Raw genomic sequence first — 14,627 nt, forward strand, 5'->3', positions numbered from 1 at the left:
TAGTATTAGTAGTAGTAGCAGTAGCCATAGTAAAGCCTAAGACTAGCAAAAATACAATCCTATAACAATTCAAACTTAAACGACCAGAAATCATGGGCAGCATAATAGAGCTGCCTAAAAAAAAACGTAATTATTATTAGAAGCTATGTGCTATTATTTTTTCCCATGAAGCCCCTTCGTATAGATATAACTGTCATAGAAATTTGGGAGAATTGATTCAATTGGAAATTTAATATTCTACTGGCCTTTTTAAGAGTCAAAAATGATTGGAGCAGAGCCAATTTTTCTATCATAGTTGAATGGTCCAGCAACTATGCCCCTGGGAATGAGAGAAATCCCCACGGCCCTTGGGACAAGGGCTGCAGGCTTTGAATTCTGCCTATTGTTTACATATTTGATTCGCTATTGAGAAAGGAGGTTCTCTAAGGGTATTAACCTGAAGTTTTCAGGGAATGCTTAGGACGTTGAACTAAATAAAACAAACTATTTGCATAAAGGTTGTCAAAAGGGCGAATAAACCATATCTCAGGAACGGCTTAGGATATTAAGTTGATACTTCCAGGGCAAGTTAAACTGACCAAAACGCAATATGTACATTCTACTACTACAGCTACCACTATATCTACTACTATTGCGAATATTATTATTGCTAAGGGTATTAAAGTGACACTTTCAGGGAATTTTGAGGGGATGCAGAAGCAAATCAAAACAAATATAAGTTGTCGAATGACCGGATACCTTTGGGGGGAAGAAGTGCGTGAGAGGGGGGGGGGGTTGCCCTCCAATCGCTTTTGACTTTTGAACGGGGCACTATAACTTTCAGTTTCCAATCGAATGACTTCCTTCCGAAGTTTCTACGACAACTCCTTCTCTACAAAGTACCCTGGTAAAAAAAAAAAAAAAAATAATACTAGAATGAGAAGCTAAAACCCTGCATTCCCAGTTTAAAGGTAATCGATTCTAAAAAAAAAAAGTAAAGGGATTAGATACCTGTGCCAATATTTTCTTTTTTTCTGGTACATTTAAGGGTATATTACATATGTACATTTAAGGTTTAACTGGCTGTAAAGCCATTATAGTTTTTTTTTTATAATGAGTAAGTAAAGTATTCACATTCCTCAGAGATCTCAGATTCCTAATCTTCAGGGATCAGGTCTTTAGAACTCAGGCCTTTCAGGTACATGATTTTTAAGATCTCAGATCTTCAGGGATCTCAGATTCTTCATCAAGTTGTTGCTAATGCAACACTAATGTTGGCAAAGCTAAGAAACGGTTGCTGCAGCATCTTTCGCTGCCTATGCAACTTATATCTAGTTTTTTTTTTGTTTTTTTTTTAACGTAAAAATTAAACTATAAGCTGTGTGCTTAAGAACATGTTATATACGCTAGGAAATTTTGAACAATAGACAAGCAATGCTTTGATCCGAAAACGTTTCAACAAGTAGAGTTGATCACTAAAACAAAGAACTTAAACGAAGATTACTGCTACAGTGTTTTATATTCAGAATGATAACTAACAAAATCTCAACGTACAGGAAAAAAAGAGCATATTTATGGAAGACACGAGAAGCAAAATCTCTAGAAGCGAAAGTTGTTCGCGAAGTGGAAATTCTATTGGTATTCTATTAGAATTAGTACAGTATATAAATGAATCAAACAGTTCGTGGTAACGAACTGTAGTAAGGAGCGACCCGGCTCAATAGTAACCAAAACTCTAAAAAATGGAATTTTGATACCAATAGTTACATCAAAAGAATCGCATTTTAATGCTGATTAAATGCCCTAAAAGTCATACAATCTTAACGAAAATCACACCATCTGATTCAGTGTATCAGAGAACCTTATTGTAGAAGTTTCAAGCTCCTATCTACAAAAATGTGGAATTTTGCATTTTGCCAGGAGACAGATCACAGATGCGTGTTTATTTGTTTTTTTTTTTTTTTTTTTCCCAGGGATGATCGTATCGACTGAGTGGTTCTAGAATGTCGAGAGAGGGCTCATTCTAACAGAATTATAAAGTTCTAGTGCCCTTTTTAAGTGACCAAAAAATAGGAAGGCACCTAGGCCCCCTCCCACGATCATTTTCCCCCAAAAGTCACCGGATCAAAATTCTGAGATGGCCATTTTATTCACTATAGTCGAAAAGCCTAATAACTATGTCTTTAGGAACGACTTACTCGCCCGCAGTCCCCATGGGAGGGCCTGCAAGTTACAAACTTTGACCTGTGTTTACATATAGTAATGGTTACTGGGAAGTGTACAGACGTTTTCAGGGGGATTTTTTTGGTTTAGGGGGAGAGTTGAGGGGGGGGGGGGTTACGTGAGAGGATATTTCCATGGAGAAACTTCTCATTGGAGAAGAGAATTTCAATGAAGGGGGCGCAGGATTTTCTAGCTTTATTTGAAAAAACAATGAAAAAATAAATATGAAAAGTTTTTTCTACTGAAAGTAATAAGTAGCATTAAAACTTAAAACGAAAAAAAGTTATTACGCATATGAGGGGTTTACCTTCCCGTTATACCTCACTCTTTACGCTAAAGTATTTTTAGTAGTTTCAACTATTTATTCTACGGCCTTTGTGATTCAGAGGTCATTCTTAAGGAATTGGGACAAAATCTAAGCTATAGTTTAAAGAGCAAGGTATCGACGAGGGTCGATACCCCCCTCATATACGCTATAAAAACATACGAATATAGAAGTTCGTTACGTAAGTTAATTCGTAAGTTACGTATATTTTTTACCAATGAAAAGGTTTGTAAAAAATTAAAAGTTCTAGTTGCTTTTTTAAGTAACCAGAAATTTGGAGAGCAACTAGGCCTCCTCCCTCACTCCTTTTTTTCTCAAAATCTTCCGATTAATTGCAATTAATTAATACACAAATTTCGTTTTAATTATTTATGTGCGGAGAGCCAAGATCAAAACTTGCATTAATACAAAAACGTCCAAAAATTAAATAAGAAAAAAACAAGTTTTTTTAAATGAAAGTAAGGAGCCACATTAAAACTTAAAACGAACAGAAATTACTCCGTATATGAAAGAGGATTCTCCTACTCAGTGCTCCGCTCTTTACGCTAAAGTTTCTTACTGTTTTAAAAATAGAGTTAAGAGAAAGAGTCAAACTTTAGCGTAAAGAGCGAGGCATTGAGGAGGAGAATCCCCTTTCATATACGGAGTAATTTCTGTTCGTTTTAAGTTTTAATGTTGCTCCTTACTTTCATTTAAAAAAAAACTTGTTTTTTTATTTTAATTCTGGATAGAAAGAGCTAGAGTTAAGAATTAATGAGAAAATATAAAAAACACAAATATTATTTGATAGCTTTTTGCATATTTACTTAAGTCAATCATTAAAGAGTGAATTATTTTAACTGCCAAATTATTTTGTTCGCGGGAAAAGTTTTTGGAATGATTTTGTGTTTTAAAATTTGAGATCCATTTTCAAAGTCTGTATAATTGCTGCACATTCTCGCATCCCTACACAATCGTAAGTAAAAGTTCAAATAGATAATATTTGAATATATATGACTTTCTGGAAATGGAACATGATTAATTATAATCAAAACCATTCACTTTATCATACATGCTAAAAATTAATCAATTTTTATCAGATATGATAATGTTTGAACCCAAAACTTGATCTTCTATATCAGTACCTGTACCATTCTTCAGTTTAGATTTAATTTCTACTGTTTCACAAACAGTAAGCAATATCATTCTAAATGATCTTGAAATAAATAAATAAAAAAAAATGCTTTAACAGACTCCAAATACTGTTCGTTATAATTACAAAAAAGAAGCTGCAACAGATATAAATTGTCCCTTGACAGTAAGTACAAAACCTGACAAAAAAAAACATGAAACAATTTTTGGCCCAAAAACACCAATTCTCCTAAATTTCAATTATATATATAGGCGATACTGTTCTTCTTGGCTTTCCTAAAGAAGAGACGGGTTGAGATCAAATTAAATAAAGCTATAAAATACTTGAATGGAATACTTTTTTAAAGATCCTTCCATTTGGTTGAACTTCATCTTCCTCTGCGATGAGGTCTCTGCTTCCAATCGCGGAACGTCGCCCATGCTGCGCCACGGCAAATTTAAAAGCTTTATCCAGTGTGTCTATCTTGTTTTTTGTAAACTGTAGGAAGATTTCAGATACTTCTGCTGGATTTCTGAATGTAATAGAGTTTTCACTTTCTTCAACCTTGATTGCCTAAAACACAAACATTTATGACGTTTATACCAGTGGTCGTAAAAAAAAACGGGGGCTCACTAACGAGAACAGCCAATGGCTTCACCTAGAAAAGGATTTGTCACTTAGCACCACCTCCTACAAATGGGGAGCCCATACCCGATGATTACTTTAATACTAAATACATATCATCCTTGAGCCTTAACCAACAAGCGGAAACTATTTGGACTCCTTTGAAAAATAAACGTGACAGCCTGAGTGTGACCCCATCACTTGGTAAATTTTCTTGTCTAGACTTTCTCCTCTTTGCAAAAAAAAATTGACTATTGGACTTGATCCACAGCTTTTCCATAGTATTTGCACTACTTTTATAGTGTGAGAGCCTTGTGGAAATGTTTTAGCCCCTCAGCACCCTTGAGAATGTAAGAACCTGCAGGACAGCATGACAGTATACAATTAGAGTTAATCCGCACAGACAACAATTTGATCCCTTCCCCTAGACTCAGATAAGAAAATAGTTAAATCATTGTTTGAAAAAAAAAAGTTGACACACTTAATTTTATTTAAAACATGCTTCTCTGCACCAAGAGACTTTTTCTGAAAGCCGTAAAATAAAAAGAACAGAAAACCTTCTTGAATACTGCTTACTGTTTGAATTTCAGCAAAAGACATAAACATTTAAAATATCGAAATGAATAACCAAATAACCTATAAGGCATAACTATAACCTTCTAACAATATAGCTGTAGGGCACTAGTTCGTTGGATACATTGTTGTCGAGTTACTTTTCATTTCTTATTCCACACGTCCAGAATTTGTGGCATCTTCCTACCAAATTGGTTGTTTCCACAAATTTAGAGCAATATTTTTCTAAAGTTGTAATCAAATTTGGTCTCTTATCCCTGAACTTGGCCAAATTAAATCAAAATGATAAATATATCAATAATTTAAACCAAATTTTATACTATAAATGTATTATAATATTTTATAATATCCTGGTAATTTGTATTGCAAATATCATACAATACAACTTTATCATACTTATCAGGCACGTACGCAGGGGAGGAGGGCCTTTGGGCCCGGGCCCCGCGAAATTTTGTGAAATGTTTTATTTCCCCATGGTTTCTTTGGATTTCTGGCAAGATTAGGACGTTTATTAAGAATCTAGATGCATGTGTGAAACCTTATTTCGTGATTTTACATCATGTAATTATCCGGTCAAGTCACTGCTCAATTCACAATTCAATTCAAATTCAACAGTCAGGACATTTTCTGTCTAAAGTTTTACCCTCTTTGAAGTAATTAGCGATTGTACTGTTATTTTTTTGTTTTGTTTGTTTGTTTTTTTTTTTTGTAAAGAGAGTTTGCTTTCGACAGCAAAAAAGAATTATCCTTGATATTAGGGCGTTTATCCCCCCTTTTCAGGACAAAGTACAATTTTTAATGGATCAATTTTGGAAACTATCATTTTTCATTAAAATCAACGTTTCCGCAATAGAAGAACTACCCCCCACAGCACCCATATTGCACTGTTAACCCTAAAATGTCTCTTTCAGTGGGATATAATAGATTATTCACGGATTCTAAATCGCTATGAACATAACCTGAGCCTAAAACGTACTTTTGAGGCTTCAGTCTTCTTCCCCCATCCGCGAAAAGAAACACCGAACTCTTTTTCTAGTTCATTTTTCTGACTTAAAACGATTGGAGAACAGATCAACCGACACCAAATGTGCGTTAGGGGTCCTTATATACCCAATTTCCACTGGATCAGCGTTTTAAAATCGCCATTTTGTTTAAAATACTCGAAAGAACAGATACGATTGTCTCCGTGGTTAACGTGGTACCCATAGTCCCACGAGAAACAGCTCTAAATTATGCCTTGATACTCTTAAAGAGCTCAAAACACATATTGAAATGAGATTCCTCCATAATTTCTATGATTGCTTGTTTGATACACTAGGGAAAAAAAATAATAAAAAACCAGATAACATGAGAAATTTTGCATTTCTTAGTTAGGGACTTGGAAATTCTGTTTAGAGAATGTTAGGAGTCCAGAATTAGACAGTGCAGTTTCCACTAAAATCAGATCGATTTTGGTTGGACAGGGGGCTTTTTTTTATAAAATAATAAAAGTTTACATTCGACTAACTTTTAACGGGTACCATTAAGCTTATTAAATTTGACATTGTTAGAATCACAGTAAAGTGAATATTCTAGGATCTATATGTGGCCACCAAACATACTTAATTTTTGTTTCTTTAGATTTTCCATTACTATTGATTACATAGAAAACATGGATAGGCTTATGTGGATTCAGTGCGTCAAAATTGTAACAGAAATGTTCAAAGAAATCCGAAATAGTGCCGAGGGAAGGTTCCATCAGCTGTTTCTGGAAGCAACTAGGCAATGCAGAGAACTAAAAAATACTCTTATCATGCCACAAAAGAGGAACCTTGTCCAAATTCCAAGTGATATCCCAGCAGAAAAACATATAGAATTTTACTATCGCAACTCCATTTTCCTCCCATTTGTAGATCGGCTAATACAATCAATTGAATCTCGATTAACAAATCACAAGGTCATGCTGAAAGGCCTCAGCGGAATACTGCCATCTTTAGTTGTGAAACAGCCTAGCGGCGATCTTAAAGAACTGATCAAATTATATGCCTCAGATCTAACGAGTTCAGACTCCGCTGTGATGGCTGAATTTGAACTATGGTGAGCTAAATGGCTGAAAGTAATACCCAGTCTTTTCCCAAAGACAGCAGTGCAGAGCTTGGCTGAGTGCAAACGTGGAATATTTCCAAATATTCGCAATTAACTGAGCATCTTTTGTGTCATTCCACTGTCTACAGCATGTGTTGAGAGGTCATTTTCCTAGATGAAAAGGATTAAAACGTATCTTTGCAGTCGGATGAGTGAAGACCTTGGACTGAATAGCTTGGCACTCTTGAATTTCACAGATATGATCTTGTATCAGTTGATGAAATTTTGGAGAAGTTTACTATTAGCTCTGCTTGTAGGTTACAATTTAAAGTATAGATAAAGTTAATCTGTATTTTCTGATATACGTGCTTTTTGCATTTATTTATTTGCAGTTGGATGAGTGGCACTTGACACTGAATGGCTTGGCACTCTTGAATGTCCACAGAGATGTTCAAGTGTAAGTTGATGAAATTTTGGAAAGATTTACTATTAGCTCTACAATTGAAAGTATAGATAAAGTTAATCTGTATTTTCTGATATATGTGCTTTTTCCATTTATTTAGTTACTAAACAAAAAATTGCTACTTTAAATCTGCTGTTTCAAAGGTTTTGCCCCCCACCCAGAAAAAAATTCCTGCATAAGTGCCTGATACTTATAATTATTCAGATTACATTAATAGCAATCTTATTATAAAATAGTATAAAGTAAAAGATACAAAATCCCAATAGAATGCAGTTAAATCCAATTTGGAGCAATTCCATTTTACATTGTAGATTTCAAACATCTAACTTTGCATAAGGAATTTCGTTAAGCATTTTCAAGTGACGTGTCATTTGATGTTCCGCCAGGATATTAATATATTATGATATTAATATGATATATATAATCAACATATGCAACTAAAAGTTAACAGATCATTAATGTTTACTTGGGTATAATATCCATCAAATATTCTTTTTTAATCTATAAGATCATCCAGACTAAAAGAATTAAAAAATGCAGACACTACACATTAATATATATAACCCTGCCCCAGAAGCACAGTTTCTCACTGAAAATCACTGCTTTCAAAGGGACAGACTTGAAACGATCTCAAAAATAAAAAAAAATAAAAAAAGAAAGGCCAAAATTCTCCCCTCTAAAATTACTTAGTGGAGATTACTATGTTATGAAAGGTTACTTAAGGCTAAAATAATATAAAAAGAATATACACTTACAGATTGTTTTGTAGCATTTTTTAGCACTTTATCTGGGCGTTGAACCAACCAGTAAATTGGGTATGTGATGATATCATAAATAAACACTAAACCTTGTAGAGCCTTTATACTGACAAAAATCCAGTCCATTTGAGAACAGATAACAATATTAAATGCCAATGATAATTCTAGAAAGAAACAAAACATCTTAAAACCTAAACAAAACTTCTAAACAAAATATGACATTTAATGATGTCTGGCTAAAATTTCCAACTGTGCTCAGAGAATGATATTTTAAAGTTAACCTTGAACTAATGTGGTAGATATATGACATTTAAAAGTGCCTGGCTCAAATTTCCAACTGTTCTCAGAGATTTACATCTTAAAGCAAGAAAAAATCTTTGAAGAGGCAGAAGTTTTACATGTCAAGCAAATATAGTTTATATAGAAGAATATTTTTTGTTTGTTTATTGATAATTAACAAAAAATAAAAAAATCAGAAAATAAGTTTTCTAAAGAAAAGTAAAGGTCATATTAAACTTAATAGCTAAAGAAATAGAAAACTACAATAAATCAAACTAAAAAAAACAAAAAACAAAAAGAAATTACTATTAAGGAATAAATGAAACACAAAACAAACCAAATCATAGCAAAAGGACATAAAACAGATACTAAATAAACCTAAAAACAAGTAAAGCTTAAGTTGAAAATGCAAATCAAGCTTAAAACTAAAAAAAAAATATTTGTTCTAGAGCCCTTCATCCAGGCTCTAGGGAGGGGGGGTATGTTGACCCTGGAGTTTTTGTTATCTGATTGCTGGACTATTAAAAAAAAATGCTGTATCAAAATTTTGATTAAATGAGTTTGGGGAAAAGGGGGTGTGGGTGAGGGAAAGGGGACAGATATCTTCTGTTCACTTTTGACTCTAACTTTCAATTTCAAATCAACTAAGCCACCTATGGAGCTATTTCAAATACATCAGTTGCATTTAAGGAAAAGAGGGTATAGCAGGGGGGGGGGGGGGTAGATGTCCTCTGATCACTTTTGATTCTTCAAAATGTAACTCAATTTCCAACCTAATGAAATTTATATGGCCACCCCTAACATAAAAGCCTTATATGCCCCATGGACATAACACAGTTGAGTTTTTCTCAACTGAAAATAAGATGCAACATTAAAACTTGAAATAAACAGAAATTCTCTCATTCCTTATTTTTTTTACACTGCCATAAAGCTTACTTTTTAATCCATCAGCCCTTGTGTTTGAGGAGCCATTCTTGAATAATTGGGACAAAAGGTTAAAGTCTAGAATAAAGAGTAAGTAATGAGAAAGGGGCAGTGCTATTGCTCTATATATATTGAGCCAATGGTATTGAACCCTTGAAAATGATAATTTCTTCCTATGGTTTTTGGGTATAAAAAGGGTTATAACATTGGTTTCAAAGTTACAATTCCATTATGAAATCCATTAAAGTTACATAAGCCACAATTATTGACTTGTCAAAATTAAGTAGGATAAAAGATTTGAAACAATTCCTCCCTTTTCTCATCTGCCATGTTTATTCTGTTGTCTTTGATATATTATTATATATAGGTGAAATAGCAGTTTTTAAGTGGCCTAGCCACTTAATAAATTACAAAAATTAAATTGTTATTTACCTTAATTACCTTAATTTGCACTTCGGAGCAAATTAAGATCTGTAGATCTGTTGAATGCTCCTGAGTTGAATCGGTGATGTCTCATAGCAGGTATGAGCAGGACGGAATGTCCCACTCATACTTCCAGTCTTTCATGGCCCACTCTTTATCCAGTGCCTTCTTGAATGCTTTGGGGGTGGGGGCTGAGACTGTTGCTTCACACAGTTCATTCCAGGGGTTGACGACTCTGTTGGTGAAGAAACTTTTTCTGGCCCTGGTTCTGACTGACTGCTTGAACAGCTTCTTTGAGTGTCCTCTGGTGCACTGTGGGGGGCCTGGGTGGATGGGCAGGATCTTGGCATATGATGAGTTCAGCAATTTGCGGGTCATCATCATGTCGCTACGGTTGCGCCTGTACACGAGGGTAGGGAGGTTGAGAGCCCGTAAACGATCTTGATAAGGTTTGTCTCCAAGGTTTGTGATGGCCTTGGTTGCTCTCCTCTGGACTCCCTCAATTAGCCTGACATCTCCTTTGTATGTTGGGAAGGCAGTGCACATGCCAAAATCCAAAACGGGTCTGACTAGTGCCTTGTAAAGTTTCAGGAAAACTAGTGGGGATCTGCTGGTAACTGTTCTTTTGATCAGACCTAAGTTTGTGTTGGCCTGGGACACGCTCTTGATGGTGTTGGCATGGAACTTGAGAAGGCTGTCAACGATGACCCCAAGGTCGTGTTCCTCTGTGCTGGTCTTGATGGGTGAATCGGAGTTGGAGGCATGTTCATGCATATGGTATTGGGCGCATGGGTTTGAGGATCCAAAGTGTAGCGTGCTGCACTTGCTTATATTGAACGATAAGAGCCATTTGTCTGCCCACAGCTGGATTTTCTGGACATCTGTTTGCAGGGATTTTACATTCACTGCTCCAAATAGCTTTGAGTCGTCAGCATAGAGAGACAAGTTGTTTTCCACCTCGCTGAATATATCGTTGATGTAGATGTTGAACAGTGTAGGACCAAGAACAGTTCCCTGCAGTACTCCACTGATGACATCACAGGGCTCGGAAAAGACTTTTTCACCTCCAACACCAAATAGCCTGACACTCTGGGTTCGTCCTGACAGGAAGTCCATAAGCCAATCAACCAGGTTGGGGTGTAACTGGGCAGCAGTAAGCTTTTCTCTTAGCCTTTTGTGTGGGACTTTATCAAAGGCCTTAGCAAAGTCTAGTAAAACTAGGTCCACTGGCAATCCTTTGTCAAGCAAATCTGTAATGATGTCATATGTTTCCAGTAAGTTTGTTTCAACTGACTTTCCTGGTTGAAACCCATGCTGATTAGGGGATAGGATATTGTTGACTTTCAGATGTTCCAGTATTGCATCATTGACCACTCTTTCAAGGATTTTTGCGACTACTGATGTGAGACTTATAGGTCTGTAGTTTTCTGCTTTAAGTCTGCTGCCCTTTTTGAATATTGGGGTCACAAAAGCAGTTTTCCAATCAGATGGTACAGATTTGGCATTAATAGACTTTTGGAATAGGTCAGACAGTGGTCCTGCGATGATGGTTGCCAGTTCCTTCAGCAGTCTTGGGTGCAAGTGATCTGGTCCAGCTGATTTATTTGTGTCAAGATTTTGAAGCCGTTTGAGGATGTTGGAGGGGTTGATGCTGACTTGCTCCATCGTTGTGGGGGCTTCATAGCCCGGGCAGTTTGGCAGGGGGCCTTCCGGTTCACAAGTGAAAACTGAAGCAAAGTGCCTATTTAGTTCGTTTGCTACATCAGTTATGTTGTTTACGGTAGTGCCACAGGGTTTCACCAGTCTGGAGATAGTTCGACAGGAGTGGTTCTTACTAGAGACATAATTCCAGAATTTTTTAGGATTTGTCTTACTTTCTTTGGCAAGATTGGACTCCAGATTTTCGTAGAGTTTTCAGGTGGGGTTTCTCAGCTTGTTTCGTGCCTTGGTGAATTTTGTGTGTTGCTGCAGGTCTCCTGACTGCCTGAACTTTTTCCATGACCTCTTTTTCCTGTTTATTTCTCTTTTGATGTCTTTTATCATGTAGGGGAGGGATCTAGGTTTTGGTTTGAAACTGGTCTTTGTGTGGGCATCCTGAGCTTTCAGCAAAACACCCTTGAATTTGGTCCATTGTTCGTCAACTGTGCCACTTAGTACATTTGGCCAGTCTGTAGTGGATAATTCATTTCGAATAGCAATGTAGTCAACAAACACTTTTTTGACTAGCTTGTTCTTAAGTACCTTCACTTTCAGCATGAGCTCTATAGTTAGGTGATCACTTTTACCAAGGGGTGGTGAGTAATCAATACTTTGAACTAAGCTTTTGTCATTCAAGATAACCAGGTCAAGTGTTGTTGGGGCGCTGAAACAATCTGTATCTAGTTGGTTGGTCAACTATCTGGTGTAGGGACAATTCACTGAGGCAATTTAGGAAAGGCTGTTGCTTGTCTTGTTCGGTTGGAGTGGCACCACATCCAAAACCGTTTATCCAGTTTATAGATGGAAGGTAATATTTTGGAAGGTTTATATTTTGGGTCTTAATATCTTATTTTAAATGCCCCTAAAATGTTGGTATTACTGGAACAATTTTTTGGGATCATGAAACTATTGTTAATACATGCATTTTGACTTTTTGAACATCTTTTCTCTCTTGCAAAACTACTGCAAACTCACCATTATGGAGTTATTCCAGCCCAAATATTCTTGTATTTATATATACAGAATTGCAATCCTTTCTGTTTTCATTGATTGGATATTTGAAATTGTAAATCTATAATAGTTTAGAAACAAATTGGGGCTATATATTTGCACATTATGGGGGTGGTGATAAAGCATAGCATATATTAAATATGTAAACTAACCACTGCTGTATTCAATATATGCTATGCTTTACCCCCCCCCCCCTAATTTGCAAATATATAATAACTCCATAACAGGAGCTCCTTACTTTTGGCTGAGAAAATACAGGTCTATACCTATTGAAACTTTTGACACAACAACATTTTACCTTAATTTTCAGTTACCAGTTGCTTTTTCTCTGCCTTTAGTTCTTTAGTTTCTTAACCTAACCCCTTTCCAAGATAGCAAAGAAGTCACTAGACTAGAATTCAACCCTTTTTGTTTTATTTTGTCTTTAAATAGATTAAGATGAACAAAATAGAACATCAATGAAATCAAAAAGCAGAAAAATGCATGGAGAATATATAATTTGGGCTAGTATATATAGGCTATTAGCAAATTAGGTAAAATTCTAGTTAATTGACTTTCTGCTATCTTAGAAAGGGTTTAGGTTAGGGAAATGAAACTTTCAGGGATTGGTCTAAAGGCTAAAGTAATATCCTGGGAAGGTATTTTAAAGTACCCACTTCTATCCCTTCTCCCTCTAGAGGGCCATGAAACTTGCCTACATGACAGGTATATACCTATTGAAATTTTGACAAAATGACATTTTACCTTAATTTTCAGTTACTAGTTGCTTTTTCTCTGCCTTTAGTTCTGAAAATGCAATTACTGTTATTTGAGCAGAATTTTGAGCCATATCAATGTTTTTTTTTCAAATTTAGGAAATATATTTGTATATCTTTAAAACCTTATAAAATAGAATTGAGCAAAGTTATGAAGCTGAAAACAATTTTGTTGTACTTTAATTAAGCAGAAGATCAATTTTGCAAGGTTTCACTTTCATAACACATATATTTTCAAAGGTCAGGGCCCTCTAGAGGGGGAAGGAGTGGAGGTAGTTGCTTCAAAATACCTTCCCAGACATACTTTTAGTCTATAGATTCATCCCTAAAAGTTTCATTTTCCTAACCTAAACCCTTTTTGAGATAGGCTAGCAAGAAGTCAATTAACTAGAATTTTATTGCAAATTAGAGGGTTGGATTATATAGGCTATGTAAGCAGTTTATAATTTGTTTTTAAACTTGTTTTATAATTTCCCAGTAGGCTATTTTGTTCTGGGAGAAAATGACAGTAAACTAGTATCAAAATTATTATTTGGAATGAGTTATATAATAATAGTCTGATCAATAGAAACATGCTGGACATTGAAAATTAATATGTTAATTGTTTTAATTGTACAATTATGTAAGAACATAACATTTTGTTGCCAAAGAGGAACTGAGTAGATAACATCTGATCTAGGAGTTAGCTTAATACAGTTATTAGCCTATTCAAATTACTCAAGGTTAACACCATTTAAACTCATAGTTAATATCTGACAAGAAAATCTTTTAGAAAAATTAATTATCCCATTTTGTTATAGGCCTAGACACTATTAGGCTATGACATTAACCTAATATTTCAGTTTCATTCACATAAGGAGGTCTAGAATTTTATTGCAAGTGACTTAAGGTATGTAGAACCATCCATTTCCAAACTATTAAGCTTCCGAATTACCTAATATATTATCCAATTTCAAAATTTACAATCCTTCCGCTATCAGACTTATCAAAATTTGAATCAGGGTTGCCGATACATCCAGTTTATGTTATTACTCAGGGTCTCTATTAAGTATAACCGCTGCTTAAAAAGTACTACCTCCGCAAAGCATTTCCGAAATTAATGGCACTACTCAGGATCTCCAATAAGTGCTACTGCTGCACAAAAAGTACTATATCGCCAAGGATTTGCACGGAACACATCTTAAGGAGCACATCTTATTAGAGCACCATAGTTTTTCTTTGGCTTATCATATAAGCTAAAGTACAAAAATTTATTTCACTGTAAATAGTTCTCCTCGGCTGACTTATTATTAAAGGCAGAAAAGGGCAACTTACATCAGATGTAATAAAAATTAGAATTGTTTTATCTCTGGATATTAGCTTTTAGGGGCCCATGATTGCTTAATGTAGTAATTCCACGTTCAGACTATCCATTTTC

General features: G+C 35.3%; 1 protein-coding gene across 1 annotated transcript in view; it reads right to left on the reverse strand.

Annotated features, from left to right (window-relative positions):
* The window catches only part of LOC136033179 (long-chain-fatty-acid--CoA ligase 4-like), a gene marked incomplete in the record, with an annotated part of 65,913 nt that extends 51,658 nt beyond the window's left edge, over positions 1-14,255 (reverse strand). Inside the window, 3 exon segments of the mRNA XM_065713879.1 lie at positions 3,996-4,211; positions 8,118-8,284; positions 14,145-14,255. Coding sequence (XP_065569951.1) covers positions 3,996-4,211; positions 8,118-8,246 — 345 coding nt within the window.
* Between the last annotated feature and the right edge of the window lie 372 nt (positions 14,256-14,627).

This window comes from Artemia franciscana, chromosome 1 (assembly GCF_032884065.1).
Source record: "Artemia franciscana chromosome 1, ASM3288406v1, whole genome shotgun sequence".
Lineage (NCBI taxonomy): Eukaryota > Metazoa > Arthropoda > Branchiopoda > Anostraca > Artemiidae > Artemia > Artemia franciscana.